This window comes from Takifugu flavidus, chromosome 6 (assembly GCF_003711565.1).
Source record: "Takifugu flavidus isolate HTHZ2018 chromosome 6, ASM371156v2, whole genome shotgun sequence".
Taxonomy (NCBI): domain Eukaryota; kingdom Metazoa; phylum Chordata; class Actinopteri; order Tetraodontiformes; family Tetraodontidae; genus Takifugu; species Takifugu flavidus.
Window position 1 is genome coordinate 8,200,735 of NC_079525.1, and position 23,205 is coordinate 8,223,939.

Sequence of the window (23,205 nt, forward strand, 5' to 3'; positions counted from 1 at the left end):
TGTCCTTATAAAAGGATGTGTGAAGAAAAAGTTATACCAAGAATGTACTTAAAACACCGTAAATAGAATGTAAACAATAATGTAGGTCTCCAACTTCAGCGGTAGCATTTAGTAATATATGAACTCACAAAGAACAAGACAACTGACTGACAAAAACAGAAGACCACACAGGGAAACTTTACAATAAAAGCATCAACAACTACAACTCTCCACCGAGGAGCCACAACACACTGGTGTGAACACGTGTATTCACTACATCAGTTCTAATATGACCGTGATATAATGGCCTATAAACTAGTGATGTCCCTGAGGCAGAGCCATGTACAGGAAACAGATTCACAATATTTTTGTAAAGTGCTTAATGTCCTAGAACATACTAATTTAACAACAGAGACTTTGATTACTAAAATTAGGGTACATGATTCTGGATTAAGCACAAGTTTAAACTTCATATGAACTCTGTTCCAGGACAAAGGATCTGAATTTTAGGAAGACACCTCACTTCTGCATCACATTCAGAAAACCCTCTGATGCTAAGGCAGTACTAAATTAACATGAATGAATATTTAACTTTTTTTTCAGAATTGAAATATGTCTTTGTGTAATATTTATTATATTTGCCTTTATATGGATCGGTGGAAGGAATACTTCGAGGACCTCCTCAATCCCATCAACACGCTTCCAGTGAGGAAGTAGGGCCTGGGGACCTGGGGATAGGCTCTCATATCTCCGGGGCTGAAGTTGCCGAGGTAGTCAAAAAACTCCTCGTTGGCAAGGCCCCGAGGGTGGATGAGATCCGCCCAGAGTTCCTTAAGGCTCTGGATGTTGTAGGGCTGTCGTGGTTGACTCGACTCTGCAACATCGCGTGGACATTGGGGGCAGTGCCGCTGGATTGGTAGACCGGGGTGGTAGTCCCTCTTTTTAAGAAGGGGGACCGGAGGGTGTGTTCCAACTATAGAGGGATCACACTCCTCAGCCTCCCTGGTAAGGTCTATTCAGGGGTACTGGAGAGGAGGGTCCGCCGGATTCAGGAGGAGCAATGTGGTATTCGTCCTGGGCGTGGAACAGCGGACCAGCTCTACACCCTCAGCAGGGTCGTCGAGGGTGCATGGGAGTTTGCCCAACTAGTCCACATGTGTTTTGTGGACTTGGAGAAGGCATTCGACCGTGTCCTGTGGGGGGTCCTCCGAGAGTATGGGGTGTCGGGCCCCCTGATACGGGCCGTCCGCTCCCTCTACGATCAGTGTCAGAGTTTGGTCTGCATTGCTGGCAGTAAATCGAACTTGTTTCCGGTGAGGGTTGGTCTCCGCCAGGGCTGCCCTTTGTCACCGATTCTGTTCATAATTTTTATGGACAGAATTTCTAGGTGCAGTCATGGTGTTGAGGGGGTCCGGTTTTGCCCCCGCGACCCGACCCCGGATAAGCGGTAGAGGATGGATGGATGATGGATGGATAATAGTAAGGGGTTGGAAGAATACTACACTCTATTCAAAGTTAGCTGGAATTAAGGCTCTGTAGCAACAGATCATAGTACTACTAATAAACATATCACTGTTGAGGAACAATCTAATGGGACTTAATACATTGCAGTTTATTATACTGTGCTCTGATTTGTGAGGAGTGTACTTTGTCATTCATGTCATTGACCCTTTATGAAATCTGTTTCTTGATAGTTCAAAAGTGTGTTCTTATTAACTTACTTATTGACCACACGAACATCGTAGCAGCTACGATGTTCGTGTGATCTACTGTTTTCGTATTTGGTTTAGGTTTCAAAGTAAAATATCTCCTTATAGAATATTTTCTGTAAAGCGGTTTAACCTGCGCGTGAGGGGCCCTCCAAAAATCCCGGGCACGAGCAATTGACGTCACAACTTCACAGCGAGAACTCGAGCTGGACGTGAACGCGAGGACACGGAGGCGCGCACGAAGAAGGACGCGGCGAAGATGAACTCGTGAGCAGTTTTAGACTCGTGAGCGTTAAAGGTCTCCTTTTTCAGCCTTTCTTCTCCCCACAGCAGCGTGAATACCAGCCGGAGACCAAAACGCTGGTTTTAGTCTCCTCTAGCTCACAACATGTCCTCTGTGGCGGTCGCTGCCTCCAGAAGGCAGTCATGCTATCTTTGCGACCTGCCCCGCATGCCGTGGGCGATGATCTGGGATTTTAGCGAGCCGGTTTGCCGCGGATGTGTCAACTATGAAGGGGCCGACCGGGTCGAGTTCGTTATCGACACTGCCCGGCAGCTGAAGCGAGCACACGGCTTCCAGGAGGGCCGCTCCTTGGGGCCGGGAAAGCCCCAGCACAGCATGAAGGAGGTCACTCACTCTGCCGGAGAGTTGGCTTCCCGTCTGCCGCAGCCTCTCGACCGTTACCCGCTGTCTGACCGCATACCCCGGTTCGGACCGGAGTATCAGGGAGGGAGGCAGGCGAACGGCCCTCCTTTGTCAAATGGACTCGCAAAACTCGACGAGCCTCCAGAGCTGAACCGTCAAAGCCCCAATCCCCACAGGATGAGTGCCGTACCTCCCAGCCTTTTACCGCTGGTGAAAGGCGGCATGTCTGCCATCCACACGCACGGTGGCCGCCCCGCTCAAGCTGGTCCCCGGGACGTCAAGCGTCCGGAGGACCTGAAAGACAAGAATCTTTTGGACATGTCTGACAAAGGGAAGAGTGTGCGGGACCTGATGGCGCTGCAAGCGTTCGACAGCCGCTTCAAGAAGGAGCACGGGACCACGCCGCGCGTGCTCGGCTATGAGAGCAGTGGCGGAACGTCAAAAACAGGTAGCACCACGCGCCATAAAGACCCCAACTGAAATCATGCGTCAGCGCCTTTCGCGCCTGGCTCTTAGGCGCATGCGCGCGGTCCTAGGCGTGAAACACATATGGCTGGTGAGAAAGTCTTCAAAGCTAACAAAATGTTACTCTTTCTTTTAATACATCTGAAGTTTACTCTTCAAATTATGTGCAATCTTGTTTGATTTATCGGCCTAAGAATATGCAAAAATCTGAATTTATGGAACATTTAGAGCTCTAGTTAACACAATAAGAACTGCTGAACTCTTAGTCACTCCAGTGCTTCCCAATGGAAATGATGATGTTCATCTTCAATTATTGGATATTTAGAAAAATTATTGTACAAAACTAATTTCCATTTTGATGTGTCTCCTGGTGTTTGCATCAGTGACATCAGCAAAAAATACATAATCTGAGAGAAAAGTTAAGTAATACCCACCTACTTTAGAACTTCTGAAGGAATACCCACTCACCCATGTTAGATCCACAGTCCTGTGCTTTAAGTGGGAAGGAATGGACCGCTATGGAGTACTGGCATTTCTCAATTTTAGCCTCTGGTGTACCAGAACTTTTTACAGTGTACTGGGAGTTGTTATGAACCCACTGTACACAGTCCTGTTCCATTTCTCTTTCTGTGAGACGTGGATACTTGGACCGGTCACCCTGAAGTTGGATGGGAGGACAGATGTTAACATTGATGTTACAGTGAAGAGCAGTCAACTAGCAGTAGCGCTTTTGCTAACACAGGTAGCCTCTGAGTCACCTGTTGTCAGTCATATCAACAATTACCCCACAAGATTAAATGGACCAGGCTGCTGGTCAATGCACCAAATGAGGTATTTCCATCCCATGATGAGGGACTAAAGGCTTTGTAGCAAAGGTATCTCCTTGCTCCCCAAACACATCGGGGACGCTAACCCTAGCATCAGCTGACAACGTCTGTTTTTCCATCAAATCAGTCAACCAATCAATCTTTATTTATATAGCGTCTGTTACAATCAATGTTGTCTCTAGGTGCTTCACAGAATTCCAGGCCCTGACCCCCAACAAGCAACAGTGGCAAGGAAAACTCCCCTCTAACAGGAAGAAACCTTGAGCAGGACCAGACTCGTATAGGGGGACCCTCTTGCTGATGGCAGAGAATGGGGGGAGGGCAGGTAGAAGAGAGAATAGGCATAGATCATGCAAGTCCATTAATTACAACAAGCTGTCAGTGCAAGCGTTGAGTGGGGTCAGAAGTCAGCAGGACTATTCCCCTGGAGACCCTCCCTTGGGCCAATATCACAGTAAATGCACATTATGTGTGGAAAGTTCAATAAATGTAAGTTCTTCTTATAAATCAGCTCAATATTCTGGTATATATGCTGATTCTGACCCCCCAGTACCTAATTTACCTGCCAATGGTTGAACAAGGGGGTACAGCACTTGTTTTCATAAATGTTTTAATGTGTATTTGATGATTTGGATGTTAGATTTAGATGATGGTAACATGAATGTTCGGGGCAGTGATATGAATTTGGGGGTGGGGGGGTGGGGTCAGGTTAGTCCACCTGTGGTCTGTGCTGACTTCTCACCTCCATCCTCCTCAGACAGGAAGCACCTGCGTGGCCTGAAGAGGAAGTCCTCCCCTGACCCAGATGGTGAAGGCAGTGCTCCCAGGATGAACAATAGTGATGTCCCGCCATGGCTTCCTTCAACTGCCGAGGTAACAAAGATGCCTTCTGCCACCATCTTCTCCGGGACCCCGTCTTCCATCTCACCTCACTCCTGCACCACACCCACGGAGACCCTCCCTGTACGGACTAGCCAGTCCCCCACGGCGGCACTCATCCTCGCCACAGACAGTGCAGGAAGCATAGATTCTCCTCAGGAGGGCAGCCAAGTACATGGCTCAGGAGCAGGAGGCCCTCCCTCACCACCCTTTCAGAGGTCCACCAACCCCTCTGCTCTGCACACACACAACAGCGACTTGGAGGCCCACAGGTCTCTTCCACAGCGTGTTCCAGACTCATCTGTGGCCCCCAGTGGTGCCCCCCTGTGCTGCACGCTGTGCCACGAGCGGCTGGAGGACACACACTTTGTCCAGTGCCCGTCGGTGTCCACCCACAAGTTTTGCTTCCCATGTTCCCGCAAGAGCATCAGGCAGCAGGGGGCCACTGGTGAGGTGTACTGCCCCAGTGGAGATCGGTGCCCCCTAGTGGGCTCTAGCGTTCCCTGGGCTTTCATGCAGGGGGAAATTGCCACCATCTTAGCTGGAGACATAAAAGTCAAGAAAGAGAAGGATCCTTAAAGATGACAGAAGCAGGGTCAAAGATCAATCACAGAATGTGTAAATCCTAGCAGAGTTTAGTTGTTTTTTTTGTGGGGGTTGTCCATTTCCTCTCTGATTCTTAGAGAACCCCTGGGTGGGGGCTAATGAGGACCTATACCACCACCCATAGGCCCTGTGGCAGGTTACTCCCAGCAGTTGGTTCTGGTTCTGCCCCCTTTTCCTGATGTTTGGAAGAAAGTGAGGTTTGTGGAACCACAACAGACTACAATAGTGATCCATCAATTTTTTCACCTGTTACCCCTCCTGCCCCCTCTGCCAGGGGCAAATCTTTTCTGGTCTTTGGACAACTGCGTCATCATAGGCATGAGGCTTTATACATAAAGTTTGTTTCTGACTGGTCATAATTTTCAAGTGTAGCCCCAACCTTCTCCATCAGCCCTCCAATTGGCTGATGGAGATGATCACTTGTGTGTTCCACCGTGTTTCACTGTCCAGACACACACTCGCACAGATGAGCACACAGGCCTTTATGTCCTGAGCGGTTTTCACTGCACTACCGTTGCTGCACTGGCAATGGTGGTCTCCATGGACACAGCAAACATCACAAACCATCAGGCAAGGGGTGGCCCCCTCTGAAGGCCGGTGAGCTCTTTGGGCTGATCTAATCGTTGATGTTCGGACCTCAGCTGGAGGCTTCAACCTCCTTCAAGATCAGACCAACATTTTATTAGCAACAGTCAAATAAAAAAATATTCAACAGTCTTATCTGGTCTTTCTGTTCTGTTAGTTTCTGAGGAAACAGATTGTTTCAGTGAGATCCTTTAGGAAAGTCCCAGCAGCAGCACCCTGAGGAACCATTTAAGAGTCACCTGAGATTCTGCTATACCTGCAAAAATACAGTGAGAGTAAAAAGTATTTGATCCCTTGCTGATTTTGTTGGTTTGTCCACTAATAAAGACATGATCATTCTATACTTTTAATGGTAGATGTATTCTAACATGGAGAGACAGAATATCAAAAAGAAAATCCAGAAAATAACTTTAAAGAATTTATTTTAATTTATTTGTTTTTCATTGAGGGTAATAAGTATTTGATCCCTCTATCCAAAAGCACTTAATATTTGGTGGCAAAGCCATTGTTTGCAAGCACAGCGGTCAAACGTTTGTTGTAGTTAACCACAAGGTTAGCACACATATCGGGGAATTTTGGCCCACTCTTCTTTGCAGATCCTCTCTAAATCATTAAGGTTGGTGGGCTGTCGCTTGGCAACTCGGACCTTCAGCTCTCTCCATAGATTTTCAATTGGATTGAGGTCCGGAGACTAGAGGTAAGATCGGGCCTAAAAAATCCAGCCCGACCCGACCCAGGCCCGCGGGCATTAAAGCCCGACCCAGCCCAAGCCCGACCAATTTACTTGATTTGCAGGCCCGAGCCCGAAGCAAACCCGAAATTTAGTAGTAGTTATATAGCAATTACCTTACAGCGCCTTCTCTGTTTTATCCAAATTATTTATTTATAATAAGTATTCCTTAGTTTAGTATCCACACATCGTTTTAGTGTATATTTTTATAAACAAATATTTATTTAAAAAAAGTCAGCGAGAGAGAAGCCCGGCCCGACCCGACCCGAACGTAATGATTGACATTTTACGCATTTTAAGCCCGACCCGAATTTCGGGTTGGGTCGGGCTCGGACTCGGGCTCGGTCTTAAGATCTTACCTCTACCGGAGACTGGCTGGGCCACTCCATGACCTTAATATGGTTCTTCTTGAGCCACTCCTTTGTTGCCTTTGCTGTATGCTTTGGGTCATTGTCATGTTGGAAGACCCAGCCACGGCCCATTTTCAGCTTCCTAGCAGAGGGGAGGAGGTTGTCCCTCAGCACTGCACGGTACATGGCTCCGTCCATCTTCCCAGTGATGTGGTGACGTAGCCCTGTGCCCTTGGCAGAGAAACACCCCCAAAAAATAATGTTTCCACCTCCATGCTTGACGGTGGGCACAGTGTTCCTGGGATCATAGGCAGCATTTTTCTTCCTCCACACATGATGAGTAGAGTTGAGGCCACATAGTTCAATTTTGGTCTCGTCTGACCACAGAACCTTCTTCCGATCACTTTGTACATCTTTGAGGTGATCATTGGCATACTTTAGGCGAGCCTCCACATGTGCCTTCTTAAGCAGGGGTATCTTTCAGGCACTGCAGGATTTTAATCCATTGCGGCGCAAAGTGTTGCCAATTGTTTTCCTTTGGGACTTTGGTCCCAGCTGCCTGGAGGTCATTCACTAACTCCTGCTGTGTGGTTGCAGGCCGATTTCTCACTGTTCTCATGATAATTGCCACCCCACGAGGTGAAATCTTCTGTGGAGCACCAGACCGAGGTCTATTGATGGTCATGTTATACTTCTTAAATTTTCTCACAATTGCACCAATAGTTGTTACTTTAATACCCAGCAATTTGCTAATGTTTTTGTAGCCCATTCCCGATTTATGCAGGTCAACAATCCTGTCTCTGAGGTCCTGAGAGAGTTCTTTAGTCTTACCCATGGTGGAGAGTTTGGAATCTGTCTGATTGTCTGATTCTGTGAACAGTTGTCTTACATACAGGTGATTAGTTAGACCTGGTGTCTTCAATTCAGGTAACAAGTTGTTTGGGAGCGTCTAACTGGTCTGTGAAAGCCAGAACTCCTAATGCATACTAGGGGATCAAATACTTATTTCCCTCAATGAAAAACAAATAAATTAAAATAAATTCTTTAAAGTTATTTTCTTGATTTTCTTTTTGATATTCTGTCTCTCCATGTTAGAATACATCTACCATTCAAAGTATAGAATGATCATGTCTTTATTAGTGGACAAACCAACAAAATCAGCGAGGGATCAAATACTTTTTACTCTCACTGTAGAAGCAAAGTGACTCAAAGTCAGAAATCAAAGCTGACCAGTGGCTTTACTGTGGCCCAAATCTCCAGCAGATGTCTTCTTGGCTGACTGTTGAGCTGAAAAAAGAGATGAGTGAAGCACTGGAGGTTCACCTGTTCTCCACAAGTCTCTGACAGATGTCCTCTGATCTTCGGGATGTTGTTGGAACCTTTAAATATGATGTCCAATATGTGGACGCATGTAAATGTGCCAGCAGGTGGCTGTTTGGGTATATTTAGATTCCGCAGGTCAGCTATTTCAGCAACAACCATAGGTTGGTGCCAAGGCCCCAGGTGAGTCAACTCAGATGGTCAGAACCTGCCCGGTCAACACTCATTTTCAGGTCTAAACACAAAAGTGCTGAGGTGTGAGGGTTCTGCACATCTGAGTCCGGAACCTTTCTGTGCTCTTTGTGGCCATCAAGGATTGATGGACACAAAGAGTCAAGACATTTCCCAGAAATTCACTGGTTGAGCTTTACTCATCACAGTTAAACCTGGATCTGGTTCTGGCTGAAGCTCACCATGTGGAACTACACCAGCCACAACGTTCTCACAAATCAGTTGAGTTCTAATTCATGACTCATCGTTGTCATCCTCACCTCTGATGGTTTGAAAAAAACAGATAGATTTAGACCTTTCATGATTTATTAATCTAAAACCAATATAATATATTTTTATCATAATGTGATATGAAGTGATGCTGTTAACTAAGCTCATAAAAGTCTAGACGGTTACACAGTTATAGAAAACCAAGCGTATATTTACATGTTTATTTGGAGTGGGCGAGGATAACCTGAGCATCCAGCAGGGGGCAGCACAGACTGGGGTCTACAGGAGAAACTGGCAGGAAAGTCTCTTGATTATTTTTTTAAAACTTTGAATTAAAATAACTAACAAAAACTTATTCAAAATCTGGTTAAAAAAACACTGAAAAGGGTCAGAGGTCAACACTGAGGAGACATCATCTGATTGGCCGATTGAGGTGCTACCTGATTGGCTGATGCAGCTGCTGTTTCTATCAATTATTCATAATTTTTCTAAAATCAGAGTAAACTGCATGTATTTGCTAAGATAGAAACATGAACTGGTCAGAGCTTCAGGAGCCTCCAACTGTTCTGTCACCATCTTCTCTGTCATCAACGTGGGTTGGGAGTCTCTGCACTCTTGGTACCCCTGTTTAAGGTTTTCTTCTGAGGTTTGTTGTCATGCCAACATCACCCACCAATGAGCCAATCAGACCATGGCTCCTCATGAATATTTAGGAATCCCAGACCCCCCCCCCACCCACCCACCCTTGACCCTGCAGTGTCCCAAGTGTCCTCTGGTGGAGCTTTGCTTTCTCTTTGTGAAACCAAAGTCACATTAAAGTGATTCAATTATTGAACTATTTGTCCAATTATTCAGTTAAGAGCTTAAATATTTCTGGTGATTTCCTTCTGTTTTTTTCTGACGTTGAAGACACCAGCAAACAGGTGAATGTTAGTCTGATGTCCTGAAGATCTGAGCTCACGGGACACGTCGGTTCCTGAGCATAGGTCCAGTTACATGTTCTGACAAGTTTGTCCAGGTGTTCTACCAAAGGGTTCTCCAGTGTACTGCAGCTCACAATTGTTCCAGCAAACCGAATACATTCAAACGTTTGACTCCACAGGAGACCAGTTCAGGTTCTGCTGAAGACTGCAAGCAAATATCTTCCATGGTTGGTGAGCTAATAAGCTGAAACTGATCCTCCTTATTAATGATGAGAAGATTTCAAACATTACACTCTTGTTCTTTATATTCCTGGAAGGTTCTGGCCCACATCTCCTCATCCTCTCTGACCCATGAATATCAGCATCTACCAATTGGATGGGCCCATGAGGACGGACCATTGACCTGTGATGTCATAAAGGTGGCCAAAATTCAGCCAATCCAAAAACAGGGAGGGGTGACTTTTGATTGTCTCACACTCACAAAAACTCCAAAAACACAGAAACTATGAGATGAAGGATAGAATCTGTAGTCACTGAAGCCACAAGTACCAGCTGTTCTGCGGTTCCATATCTGAAACATTAAATGTCCATCTACACACGTAGGTGAGAACACATGGAGGTGAGTACAGATGGAGGTGAGAACACAAGTAGGTGAGTACAGACAGAGGTGGGTACAGTCGGAGGTGAGTCACACGGAGGTGAGTACAGAAGAAGGTGAGAACACATGGAGGTGAGTGCAGATGGAGGTGAGAACTTACGTAGGTGAGTACAGACAGAGGTGAGTAGTCAGAGGTGAGAACACACAGGTGAGTACAGATGGAAGTGAGTACAGGCAGAGGTGAGTACACACGTAGGTGAGATCACATGGAGGTGAGTACAGACAGAGGTGAGTATACACGGAGGTGAGATCACATGTAGGTGAGTACACATGTAAGAACAGACGGAGGTGACTACAGACAGAGGTTAGAGCACATGTAGGTGAGTACAGACAGAGGTGAGTACACATGGAGGTGAGAACACAGAGGTGAGTACAGAGGGAAGTGATTACAGAGAGAGGTAAGTAAACACAGAAGGGAGTACACATGGAGGTGAGATCACATGTAGTTGAGTACACACGGAAGTGAGTACAGTCGGAGGTGAGATCAGATGTAGGTGAGTACAGATAGGACAACAGAATCACCAGCTCATAGAAAAAAAAAAAAGCCCAATTAATCTCCAGAACCAGTAACAACTTTGACCACAGAAGAGAGAGAGGGCAAGAGAGTGTGTGTTTAATGTGAGCATGTGTGTGGCATTGTATGAGTGTATATGTGTGTTTGTGTGAGTGTGTTTGTGTGTGTTTATTTGCATGTGTGTGTATTTGCATGTGTGTGTTTGTGTGACTTTGTGAGTTTATGTTTGACAGAGTGTGTGCATGTGAGAGTTTGTGTGTGTGAGAAAGTGTAACTGAGTGTGTGAGTGTCTGCGAGAGTGTGTGAGTGTGTGTTGGACTGGGCTCAGGACTAAGGACACTGGAACATTAAACGTTTTGGTTTAGTTCCACCTGGACCTGCCTACAGACTAAGCAGATCTGGTTTCAAGTTCTGGTTCTGGACCAACACTGGTCCAGTTTGTTTCCACAAAAACTTTGTCCTCCTTGTTTGATTGACAGCTGACTCAGACGGAGGACTCTCGGTTGGTTTTAGAATGCAGAGCTCCAGCTTGGCTCAGGAAAGGGAAGGTGGTCCCTAGGCAGCCGGCAGCCACAGTCAGACCCAGACTGGCCCAGGCGCAGCAGATGGACCAGCCATACTGGTGATCCACATCTGCTGGCAGACCGTAGATGAAAGGAGGATTTCTGGAGAGGTCATAGGTCACACTGGCTGCATATGTACACAGAGAGATGGTGCAGAAGATCCCTGAAGAAGACAGACCAGACTTAGGTGTCATCTAGAGCATACACACACACACATGTGGGTGAGTTACCTGCCATGAAGAACAGCAGTCCAGACACATGTTGGGTCAGACTTTCCTCCCAGAAGAAACCAACAGAAGCCACGATGCTGCCACACAGCAGGACGGCTGCTGCCATTCCTAGAAACCCTGCTGTGATGCGTCGCAGGTCTGAGGACACACACATAGAATACACACAAGAGGTTGGTAAATTAAGGAACCACCTAAAGTTGCCATAGTAACTGGTTTCATTCTTTACATCACCATGTCATAAGTTTCCATGACAACCAGAAACAGGCAAGAAGGAAATTGCCCTCAGACTGGAGTCTTGCCAGTTCCAGGCCCCAGTTTAGGCTTGAGCATATCTTCTGTGATTTAAGAGCATGGTTTGAATCTAAGGCACAAGTGTCAGGACCAGGACTGAGCTGCCTAAGGGACGTTGCTAGGCTCCTCTATCCAACGACGTCTACAACACCAGGAGAAGATACATCCAGCCTGGATGGACAGCCTGAGACACTAGTGACCTCAAGAGAGGCTCCAGCTTTGTAGTGGACCCATAAACCTGTACAGGTGTGTGTGTTTGTGTGTGTGTGCGTATGAGTACAGGTGTGTGTTTGCACGTGTGCGGGTGTATAGGTGCGTGTATGCATGTGTGTGTGTGTGTAAAGGTCCGTGGATGTAAAAGTGTGTGCATGTGTGCGCGTACAGGTGTGTGTATGCTTGTGCACTTGTGAACAGGTATGTGTATGCATGTGCATGGGTGCACAGGCGTGTGTACTCACGCAGCAGGTGCCACTCATCCTGTTGGATGGTCTTGGTCAGGTTCAGAGGGATGTTCCTCAGCCTGATTGGTTGAGAGAAGTGATACTTGACAGCTGTACAGCGATCAGCAATACCTGTGCAGGTGAGACATTACATAAGTAGCACAATCAGCCTCTCTGAGCTGGATTCCAAACTCTCACACAGACAGCACCACAAATCTAACCCAGCCCACCGCAGTGGCCACCATGGTACTGACTGGTGGCTGTACAGTTCTGCTCCGTGAGCGACTACACAAGCTTCTGCTGCGAGACAAACACAGCAGAAACGAACCAGATCAAGATAAGCTCCACCTTCAGGGATGCTGAACCAACAACCCTCTGAAGAGCTGGAGCTGTTCCTTCACATCAGCTGTTTAATCCTTCAGTTGTTCCAGTGAGGAGAAGATAAACGCTGCAACCACACAATGGTATGATTCGTATGCATCTCATCATCATCCCCAGTCACCGGGTCCACCAGTCACTGGTGCTGACTGGATACTGAGGAACAATATCACAATTCAAGACACCTTCTCAGATCTTGTTCTGTAAATTAGGGCATGATTCATGCTGACATTATACATTAAACAGATGTGTTTAATACCACTTACAGAACTTTTTACAGAACCTTTGGCACCACAAATATTGTCTCACTGGGTTTACATCTTGGTGTGTTTCCTCATTCTCTTTCATCTGTGTGGGTTCTCCTGGAACTTGGGGCCCTCCCACGGCCTGAACACATTTGGCTTGAGACTAAACGTGTGTGCGCGTGTGAGAGAGTGTGCGTGTGTCTGACCTCTGTCGATGAGCTTGTCGATATCTGGATCCAGGTTCTTGAAGTAGCACTTCCTCCAGAGGCCGGAGTGTGTGGAGAACAGCGGCCTGCCGCACTCGGTCTCCAAGATGCCCATCCCTAGGATGGCCCGCCAGTTCTCCAGCAGCTCCTCCTCTCTGCTGCCCACATGAACGGGCTTCATCAGCGCCAGGTCCCGCTGGCGGGAGCCGCCGGTGCCGGTGTCCACCAGCGGCAGGTGATAGATTGGCATGTCACGGTTCTTTTGGTCGTTGGATTCGGAGCCGTGTCGGTCGCAGTTGTCCTTGTGTCTGCGGGTGTCGGTTTCGTACCAGTGGTCGGTGGAGATGGCGATGACCAGCAGCAGCAGGGACAACGCGCTGAGAGCCAGGCTCACCGCTGACACCGTCACAGTCGCTGGCCGGGCTCTCTCCATAGCCGGGACATGGAGCGCACTGCTGGCGGACCCGGGGAAGGTCCCGGTTCCGCTGTTCTCCCGTTTTCCGCCGTCGTTTTCGTTACTGCGCATCTTGTGCTGCCATCCTCGCGCCGCTCAGTTGATGTCCTAATGTGCTCGAGAGCGCGTTGTCATGCCGACTATCGCTATGTCAAGTCAGCATGTAACGCGACGGAGGTTCTGCAAGTTCCCTTCAGAATAAAACTAATCCTACTCAACCGCGTCACCAGTTAGCGCCTTAAACCTGATCTATGAGGATTCTCTAAGGTGACGCCTGGATCCTTGGAAGATTTTTCAGATCCAGGCCGGAAGGATGGTGCTGTGTAACCAGTCTCACGGTGGCTGGAGGAAGTTTAGCCTTTTGGTAGCTGTTCACATTATCATTAGTAGTAGTAGTAGTAGTAGTAGTAGTAGTAGTATGTAATGTTTGTTTATCGTCAAATTCTTGTTCAGTCAAAGTAATCCATGAAGGATATTTGTACTTTCATCTGAGAGTTTGTTCAGGATGGTACATGTGGACTCTAAAGCTCCACTTTATTTTAAAAGTAAAGGCAGGAAGTGCAGCTTTGATGTCAGCTCAGACAACTTGACAGAGTTGGGTGTGGACTCTCTCTCCTGCAGTGTGTGTGCGTCTCTGCCGCATCAGAACAGTCCGATCAATAACAACTACAGTCCATCAAGACACGCCGCGGCACCCTACATGACGTCATCGCAACTTCTCCTCTGACGCCATTGCGAGATCTCTTAACCACAGGTGAACTCACCCGATGGTTGGTTCGTGGTGCCAAACTGTCATGACTACTGCTAAAGAGAGAGGATTCTTCATGTGCAGATGGACCGGGTTCTGCTCCTGGTGACACATTAGATGTGCACGTAGAGCCACAGGAGGTGAGAGGGAGGACAGAGGTGTACCTGACTCGTCTCGTATGTCGTGTGTCCTTGGTGTCTGGGTGACTGTGGCCTCATGGGAATGCCCAGGTGACCACATGTTTGTTAAAAGTCACCATGACAGCAAAAAAAGTTTGTCCATTAAACGGATCAATAATTCAGCAGCATCCCTACTGGACACCACTGATTCCTGTAACACAAGTCTTCCTCACCCTCCTTACCCTTCTGAAACCTTCATCACTCCAGGCTCTTGACTTTGACGTACCAGGTTGCCTTGACAACGCCATGTCACTGAGCTGAGAGCTGCCACCATTGATTACTTTCATTCTGCTGGTCTGTTTTCTTTTTTCTGCAACATTCTTACTGATTAATTATTGACGATAGGGAAGAAAAGATGCTGTCACGGTGCAGAGTAGCTCCAGTAGCACCCAATTACACAGGCTGGTTCTGTGAGATGTGGATTCACCTTGGTAGTGCTCTGAAAATGCCCCAGCACCTTTCATAACAGTACTTAAACCAGAAACCCTTGAACTTCCAGCACAGACCACCCCTACCAGCTCTGGGGCCATCTGGGACCTCCCAGGGCTCATGTGCCAGCAGCAGCTGCTTCCACCAGATCCAGGCAGGTCTGGACCCTCCTGGACCCAGGTCCTCTGGGATTCCTCTGCAGCAACCATTAATCACTGAGGTAATAAGGTGACTCTTCAAATAATCACTACACAATAGTTAGTTCCCAACAAGTTATTTGTTTGGATAAGAGGCATTCCAATAGTGCTGATATAGAGGACCACATCACTCCGCTATGCACACACACACACACACACACACACACACACAGACAGCAAGATAACACTGAGGATCGTGTGTGAGGGTGCTTTCAGTGATGATGATAATGATGAAGTGATGAGGATGGTGATAATGATGAAGATAAATGTTTGAAAGTTAGCATCCTCTATCTTCATCTTCTTCATCTTCTTCCTGTTTGAAGGTCACACTTGTTTGAACCCAGTAATGAGAAGGTTCAGAGCCAGAGGCCTTCTAACTGCCTTGAGCTGTCCTGTTGTCATGACAATGCCCACGCTGTCTTCAAGTCACAGCCTATTAAGACAGCAGCCGCAGGACAAGGGGGAGGGGACGTCATAGGTGAACATTAACGAGCAAAAAAGCACCAGCTCGCCCTCATTAAACCTCGGTGATGATGCAGAGAGTCGCTGGGGGGCCACCCACCATCACAGCCCACCCCCGCTGTTCTGGTACAATGCCCCATCCTCAGCAGAGAGCAGAGCAAGGATGGACGCAGGTACACTAATGACTTAGACTGAGTTCTCTAAAAACAATTTCTGCCAGCAGCAACAGGCATGCCATGCACACGTCTTCATGCCTGTATGGGGACCGCTCACAGTCTGATGGTTGAGAGGAGGTTAGTGCTGCTGTCACACTCCTTCCCTAAAAACTGTCCACGCAGGTTCAGTCACCTGCTGTGGGCAGAGCTGCACATGTTAACCTTTTATGTCTCCGAAGAGAAACCACACCCCTTTCGGCATAAGAGGTGGAACCACCCAGGTGTTTCACAGGTTTATGTCAGGGTTCTACTGCTGATGAGGGAAAGAAGCTTCCAGAAGGAGCCCATCTGACTGATACAGTCTGTTTCTGACTGACTGACTGATTGACAGTCTGACTGTTAAGAGCTGACTGATAGTGGAAAAACAGAACAGTTACCATGACAGCAGAGTAGTAAGCACAACAACAGAGCAGTAAAAATGACAACAGATCAGTACTCATGAGTATTCTGTCTGACTTGTTGTGTCAATGTCCTGCAGATGATCATATTCTGAGAAATGGAGGTCTGTCTGTGTGCTTGTTACTATGGAAACAATGAGGCGGTATTTATCCATCCAATCAGGCAGTTTCTGAACGATTAATCAGCCAGTCAGATGCTGGAGATGCTAATAGGGATCAGAGTACGGCTGATGGGAGCCAAAATGTGACTGGACTGAAGATCAGCAAATATTCAAACGTGTGCAGAGAAGCAGTGATCCAGATAAACAGCCAGTCCTGTACCTGCTGCCATTGGTGGTGATTCTGGGAGAGCTTTCAGGTTTGCCTTTGGTCCCTAAATGTCAGCAGACGAAGCTGAGTCGTTATCTTTGTGATCTTCTCTGCAGTTGATGTTTATGAAAGTGTTCCACTGAGAAGGTCACCGTCAGCTCCTCATCTGAGACACAGAGGAACACTGGAACTACGCCGCTCACAATGTCAATGGTTCCCAGTGTCTCCATACCTTAATGATCCCACTCTGTCACATGACAGCTCTCCTGAATACAACCTCTATTGGAATCATGTGAATCATGTGGCTCATGCCTTCCATATTGGAAACGTTGGCATGGAAACACCATGTTGAGAAAAAAAGATGTTGGAGTTGGCCAACTGGCTGCATCTCAGAACATTCAGTTGTGTAAGTGCTTCATTTATCAGTGACTCTGATGACACTTGACCACTTTTATATTTATGTTATATAAATCAGCAGCTCTATGATGACTCAGCACATTTTTAAGGTTGATCTGCAGACTCCTCACACAGATCTGCTGAAACAGCAACCTGTCATCATGGCTACGTTGTCAGCCCCTTTCAGCAACATGATGGGTGAACTAGCAAATCACCAACAACAGATTACCAACAACAGGACAGTTCAAGCTAAAGTTTTCCTGTGAATTTTTGCCCGGGCCCCAGAGAACCTAGAATCTCCTGTGGGAGGAGTTTTACTGTGTTGCAAAAGTATTTATTTTCAATTACAACAGTAGCCACACTACCTTCTGATTCCCTGTTCCCTATTCACTAGTTAGAGAACAGGGTGAGTGACCTACTGAGCGACCCTACTGATGAGCTTTAGGACACTCAGCCATGGTGCTGTGTTGTCATGGTGTTGCATAATAGATATGGACCAGATCGACATCGGCACCAAGTGAGTAATTGTATTTTTCATATACTGATTAATCAATACAAAACACTCACTTGTCATTTGTTGATTCATTATTATGTTATTATGGCGTAATCTTAATATTTCACTTAATTATTAATTTGTTATTGTTTTTCAACTTAACTTAATTCTTCACTAGTAATTAAAATCTTCTCACATGTAGCAGCAAAGGATGATGGGATGTATTGCTTTTTAAGGGACTGTCGACTGTCCACCACTTTTCACAAGGCATTATTGGATAGATTGAAGGCACTACTGTATGTAGGCTACTGCAATTTTCACTTAACAATTGGTTTTGACCCCCTTTGATCCATGGTTCTGGACAGAGTGTGGGTCAAATGAATACAGTTAGAACCGTTAATGGCTCATTAGCTAAAGTGATAATCAAACCACTACGCTAACACATACCAACATGCTGCTGCTGATGTCACTTACTGTTCTGGCTTTACTTCAGTTAACAGTTGTGTCAGGGTTGTTGTCTAATTCATAAATGCCCGTGTGACTGTGTGTATGGAGCACAGGTGGCATCATGTTGATACAGGTGAGATTCTTTCATGTCATGATAATGTTCTCTGTTTTCTGTGAGGTGTATATCAATGACACGTAAGAGGTCTACGGGTGTGGGGCATGTGCAGAATCTGGTCCAGGTCCTGGTTCTGACATGGGTCTGGGCCAGATTCTGGTTCTGACAGGGTTGTGGCCCAGACTCTGGTTCTGTTGAAGTTGTGGCCCAGACTCTTGTTCTGATATGGCCTTGGTCTGCATCTGAATAAAGCCTTCCTGCTGCAGTGTTTCCTTTCTGCAGTGTTGGAGTGCCAACCTCAGCTCCGCCTGAATAATTGATTGCTTCTCTTGGGGGGGTGAGGCGGGGTGGGGGTGGTGGGATGAGGGAGTACATGCGCTCACAGCATCAGTGCCGCTGATGAAAATTTAAAGACGCTGCATTTGACCACTTTAGAGTATTTGCTAACGTTGGACAAAAAGCAGTTGGTGGTTTTAAATAGACATTTCCACTGCCTGTCCGGAGATCAGCACAACATTTTATTTACTGTTCTCAGCAGCAACAGAACCTTCAGATCAAAGGTCATCGGGGACGTGATGTGATGAACTGAGGAGGTGTTGATGAATCCATTTTATTTCCACAGCAGGGGGAGACATAATCATCTTCTGTTGTCCACAAGAGGAAACAGCTTTTTTTTTTTAAAAAACATTTTTATTTTAGTCATATCAATTGTACACATTATTGCACTGCTGTGTGATGTGCGTTAATGTGGAAACCGAACTTGGACTATTTGAGCCTGTTAAACTCGAACCGGATGCACATACCTTTATTATGAAGAACGTGGAGCGAAATCACCGGAAGAAAAAGAAAGAAGAGGAAAAGGAAGCGGCAGCAGGTTTTGGCCGTGTTTGTTCGGCAACGGTGTGGACTTATCTGTGGTTCTGGTGTAGCCAGAACGGGTTACTGAGACTGATTCGACCCGGTCTGGGCGGGTACGTCATATGATCTCGCTTAAAGGCAGCTCGCTGCTAGATACTGTGTCTATGTCTTCTAAAACTGGTTCCGGTTCGTCCCTGTTTCAGTCCGACCATCGGTAGTGTTGTTTTTCCAGCTGGTCCGTGGCTGCAGCGGCTCCAGTCTTCGCTCGTGCAATATCTACTCCCGGTTCCAAGATGACCTAGTTTCTCTTTGTCAACTTCCAACACCACCACCATTTAGAACCGGGGTCAGGTTATTGATTTGTGTTCGGATAGGTCTTGGTTCAGAATATTTCAGACTTTGGTCGTGGGCTAATAATATTAACAAAATAAGCAGAACAGAGAACAAAAAAGAAGCCAAACTTTGACACCAGCAACTGTGCATCTGTACAACATTAAATGCACTTTCAGTGATCAGTTTGCACAAACTGTGATCAGTTTTGAACCTGGTCCTGGATTTAACTTCACACTTGAAATCGCCTCATAGTATATTGCGGATTCCTTTTCATGTTCTTGTTGCTTTTTGAACCTTCAACACCTTTTAATCTGAAACTCTTACCAGAACTTCCCTTGGGGTTGGTGATGTCCAGTCTAGGGCTGCTTTTCCATTAGTAGTGACTCGCTTTGACTAGTTTGAGGCTTTTCCAACAGGGTTCCCAGGGCCCAGTATGGACTGATATGTCTGCTATTGCTATGATTGACCAGAGGATCAATGTCCCTGTTTAGTCACGAGAGCAATGGACGTCAGTAAACGCCATTTTTTTAAACCATTTTTTACCATTTATGCACGCAACAGTGCATATTTCTGAACTTTACAAACATTAAAGGCTACAAGTAAGGTGAAACCGTGGTCCAACAACCACGTCCTGACATTTCTGAGCTGTGGGGCAGAAGAGAGAGCTTGTCTTATGGTGATTTCTGTCTTTTCTGTTAAGAATCTGATGATAAAAGAGCAAACTCTCCAAAACAGACATTTATCAGAGATGACCAGCATGTCATTACAAGACCCCAGCCATGGCGAAGAGGTCACCTGGTGCAATGAAAAACTAACATGGACATACTGCATTGAGTGGTGGCACCTTCTGGTGGAAAAGCACCTTAAGTTTGAATGGTGATGTAAGGTCAAAGATCAGTAAAAATCAGAACAGTTCTCAACAGTGCATCTCTTGCCAGATTTGGCATTGTCGGCACCAAAATACTTTGGAGACAGTACAGATTCTTACTGATTCTGATCTGTTGCCATGGTTACCCTGCGAGATGTTATGCATATCTCTGTTATTCTTTTAGGAAGTAGCATCTTTGGCTCCTCCCACATCAGTAATGGCTTTGATCTCTCTTGAAGACCTTGAGGGATTGGATGATGAGCAGCTGGAAGATGACATCACCGACAATCCAGAACCAATGGTTGAAGATGACCAGCTGCTGTCACACTGGCAGGCAGTGGCCAGTACACATCAGGTGTCGGTTCCCCAAGGTGTGTGTACGTGTACATGCTCCAGATTTTCCCCTCGCGTCGGGTTCACACTGGACGTGAAAGCGCCACAAGAGCCCTCTCGTTCACACCAGACTTGTATTTCTCTGTGCCAGTGGACAAGAGATCTGCTTCGCAGGCTTTTGTCTACTCATACCAATGTTGTGTAGTTGTAGTTGTGGTCTGTAGATAGTCAAGAAATGTTTATCTAATCTTCATTTTTATTTATTTATTTATCTCTATAATTTATCTTTCAGTTTCCCATTGCAGTCTATCGTTCATGGGTGTGCATGTTTGCGTAGATCTCTCTCGTGCTCTGTTTGGACACTGACGATATATAAACGCACAAAAAATGTAATTGTATTGTCGATTATGGTGCTGTATTTTGAAAACTGCCCGGATTCCTTCGTTTTTCTTTGTTTGACTTCCACAATCGCTCACGGCTTGCGCTCAAAATAGACCATACGCCAAAACTATTCGTGCATGGCGCCTGCCGATCGCAGCCATTCGCGGCGCGTCTGGTGTGAACCTGGCATCACACTCTGAAAGTTAACCGTATGTGTTCTAGAAATGACTGGACCCATACATGAAATGACTCACAACCGCCAGCAGAGGGAGCAGCTTCACTTTGCTCTGGTCTCTCGCCATGAGAAGGTAACTTGTGACTTGAATCAATAAAACTGAAATTGATTGCTGAGGTATAAATCAGCACCTATCAAATGATCTGATATTAAAGGTTCATTTTATACAAATTGGTTCTGTTCAGGTGGGGGAGGTGTTGTATGAGGAGCGGGTGTATCCTGCAGGTTACTGGGCCTGTGTGACCAGAGGAGAAGACCTCTATGAACAAAGCATCTCCATGGCCTTTATGAAACTCATGCGTTTCATCTGTAAAGAAAACTCTGCAGGTCAGGCTTTGCAACTTGATTTAGCCCCTCCCACTCTCCCTGCACACCTATTATAGCCCCTCCCACTCTCTGAACACCTGTATTAGGCCCCACTCTTTCTGTACACCTGTTGTAGCACCTGCCACTCAATCTGTACAGCTGTTGTAGTCCCCCCCCCCACTCTCTCTTTGCACCCGTTGTAGCACATCCCACTCTGTGCAAATGTTGTCTACGGCTGTTCTCACTTGTCCCTTTTAGCTCCCTCAAAACTGAGTGACGAGGGGAAGGGGTAGAACATTCCTCACAGAGAAGAGACAGCACTTGTCTACCAGTACATCATCAAACATTGTTGCTAGCCAGCTGCTACGTCAGCAGAAGCAACAAGTTATATGCAAAATCCCCTAACAAGGAATTACTTTAGCAACAAAACATGGCTAAATATTGACTTGACATAGATGATGATTTATATAAATAAACTGTGGAAACCAGTAATTATGATTAACTACATTCATGAGCTTACTTTTTGTCACCATCATGTCAGTGGGCATGATGTATGGAGGATGATTTCTCTAGCCCTTCATGTATTCCCTGTGTAGCCCCTCTCCTTAGCCTTACTGGAAATTGAGACACCCCTTCGCTCAGGAAACAAGGCCTAAATTAAGTCCTCCAAACTAGTCGAATTGGGATGCAGCCTAAGCCCCTCCCACTCACTGCCAGCATTAATCTTAATCCCCACTCACTGCCAGCATGTATTTAGCCCTTCTCACCATGCTCTATGTCCTCATGCCCCGCCCATCCGACCCTGTACCTTTGGTGGTCTCAACAGTGCTCTGTAAAGTGATCTCATTGTGCGTGTGGTTGGGGTGCAGGTCGATACCTGGGCATGACAGTTCCGGTGGTCAGTCACATCCACATGATGGACAATGGTGTCACATTCAAGAAAGATGTCCAGACAGCCTTCTTCCTGCCCGCACACTTCCAGACTGACCCCCCCCGACCTGTGGACCCTGATATCACCATTGTCCACAGAGAGCCAATCAGAGTTGTTGCCAGGTCAGAACCTCAGAATTTCACTGTAACCTGCAGTTTTCCTGTGTCCCTGAAAGCATAACAGGTTCAGGGTAACCTTGACGCCTGTGTGCCCTGAAGTGAAGGAACCAGAACGTGGTTGATGCTACCTTGATATATCTATCACTGGCTTGTCATGGCAGCACGCTCACCTGATGCAACAGTCACTGATGTGTCTGGCTGATCTGGTCTGGATCTGATTGGAAACTATCACAGTTTTTAGCTTACTTCAGAACCGACAGCTTGCATGAGAGGCTGAAAACGGCAACATTTTAAAAATATGCAACCTTTGAAACAGGAAGTGATGTAGTCAAAACTGGGGAAATGCAGAGTTTGTCATTTGTGTGACTAAATCATATTTTGTGTGTGTTTATGACTTGCTGCTCTCTGATTGGATGTCAGGACATTCTTTGGGACGACAACCGAGGAGACGGTCGGTCACCAGATCAGCCTGCTGTGGGAGATTGTGGGCGTGGCAGATGAATTCTGCACTGATGCTTACATGGTTGCCGTGTATGAGAACCCCGGTGTCGTCCGCCGCCGAAATGAGATATGGTTGATCAGACGTAACCAGTAGATAACCTGCATCATCCTTGGCTCCTTCACACCACTGCAGTCACAGTAGATTTTTGTCAGGTGGCCCCTCTGGATGGGTGACACCTCATTGGTGGATGTCACTGCTTTAAATTCATCATTGTCACATTCCTGATTCGCCGTCGTCATATCAATAAAATGTTGCTGGTTGTGATGTCATTACGATAAAAAGCACAGATGTACCAGCATGTGTTTCTGCTGATCAACACTAAAATAGCACAATGGTCATTTGACCTGCAGCAGGTCTCTTCTTCTAAACTAACCAAAAACAGACCAACATGAGAGCATCAGTTAGCTTAGGTTCCACTGAACTCTAGAAACGGGTCCTTTCGTGTCAACACAAGTGCAGTGTAAAGAAAATCCATGAAACTGGGGAGAAGCACATCTGGACCTTCTGCATCC

The 23,205-nt window shown here is 46.5% G+C and overlaps 3 protein-coding genes and 1 long non-coding RNA gene across 9 annotated transcripts; 3 read left to right on the top strand and 1 right to left on the bottom strand.

Moving 5' to 3' along the window:
* The first annotated feature begins 1,439 nt into the window (after positions 1-1,439).
* irf2bp2b (interferon regulatory factor 2 binding protein 2b) lies at positions 1,440-5,828 on the top strand. Its single transcript, XM_057036029.1, has 2 exons — positions 1,440-2,782; positions 4,384-5,828. The coding sequence occupies exons 1-2, from the start codon at positions 2,077-2,079 to the stop codon at positions 5,082-5,084; spliced, it is 1,407 nt and encodes a 468-aa protein (XP_056892009.1). The 5' UTR covers positions 1,440-2,076; the 3' UTR covers positions 5,085-5,828.
* Positions 5,829-7,048: 1,220 nt separating this feature from the next.
* LOC130527549 (uncharacterized) lies at positions 7,049-12,795 on the top strand. The gene is made up of 2 exons (XR_008951051.1): positions 7,049-10,378; positions 10,439-12,795. It is a non-coding gene; the product is annotated as an uncharacterized LOC130527549 (long non-coding RNA).
* Positions 8,745-13,749, bottom strand: tmem178a (transmembrane protein 178a). Its single transcript, XM_057036113.1, has 4 exons — positions 12,986-13,749; positions 12,175-12,288; positions 11,426-11,563; positions 8,745-11,358 (listed from the first exon to the last, which is right to left on the bottom strand). The coding sequence occupies exons 1-4, from the start codon at positions 13,509-13,511 to the stop codon at positions 11,117-11,119; spliced, it is 1,020 nt and encodes a 339-aa protein (XP_056892093.1). The 5' UTR covers positions 13,512-13,749; the 3' UTR covers positions 8,745-11,116.
* Positions 13,750-14,995: 1,246 nt separating this feature from the next.
* soul4 (heme-binding protein soul4) lies at positions 14,996-22,977 on the top strand. Of its 6 annotated transcripts, none has more exons than XM_057036142.1 (7): positions 18,621-18,798; positions 18,889-19,031; positions 20,071-20,257; positions 20,823-20,908; positions 21,021-21,162; positions 22,011-22,194; positions 22,612-22,977. In XM_057036142.1, the coding sequence occupies exons 3-7, from the start codon at positions 20,104-20,106 to the stop codon at positions 22,784-22,786; spliced, it is 741 nt and encodes a 246-aa protein (XP_056892122.1). In that variant the 5' UTR covers positions 18,621-18,798; positions 18,889-19,031; positions 20,071-20,103; the 3' UTR covers positions 22,787-22,977. The 6 variants fall into 6 exon arrangements, with proteins under 6 accessions (XP_056892124.1, XP_056892122.1, XP_056892125.1 ...); XM_057036145.1 differs by having other exon boundaries at positions 20,126-20,257; XM_057036144.1 differs by lacking the exons at positions 18,621-18,798; positions 18,889-19,031 and adding an exon at positions 14,996-15,015.
* The last annotated feature ends 228 nt before the right edge of the window (positions 22,978-23,205 follow it).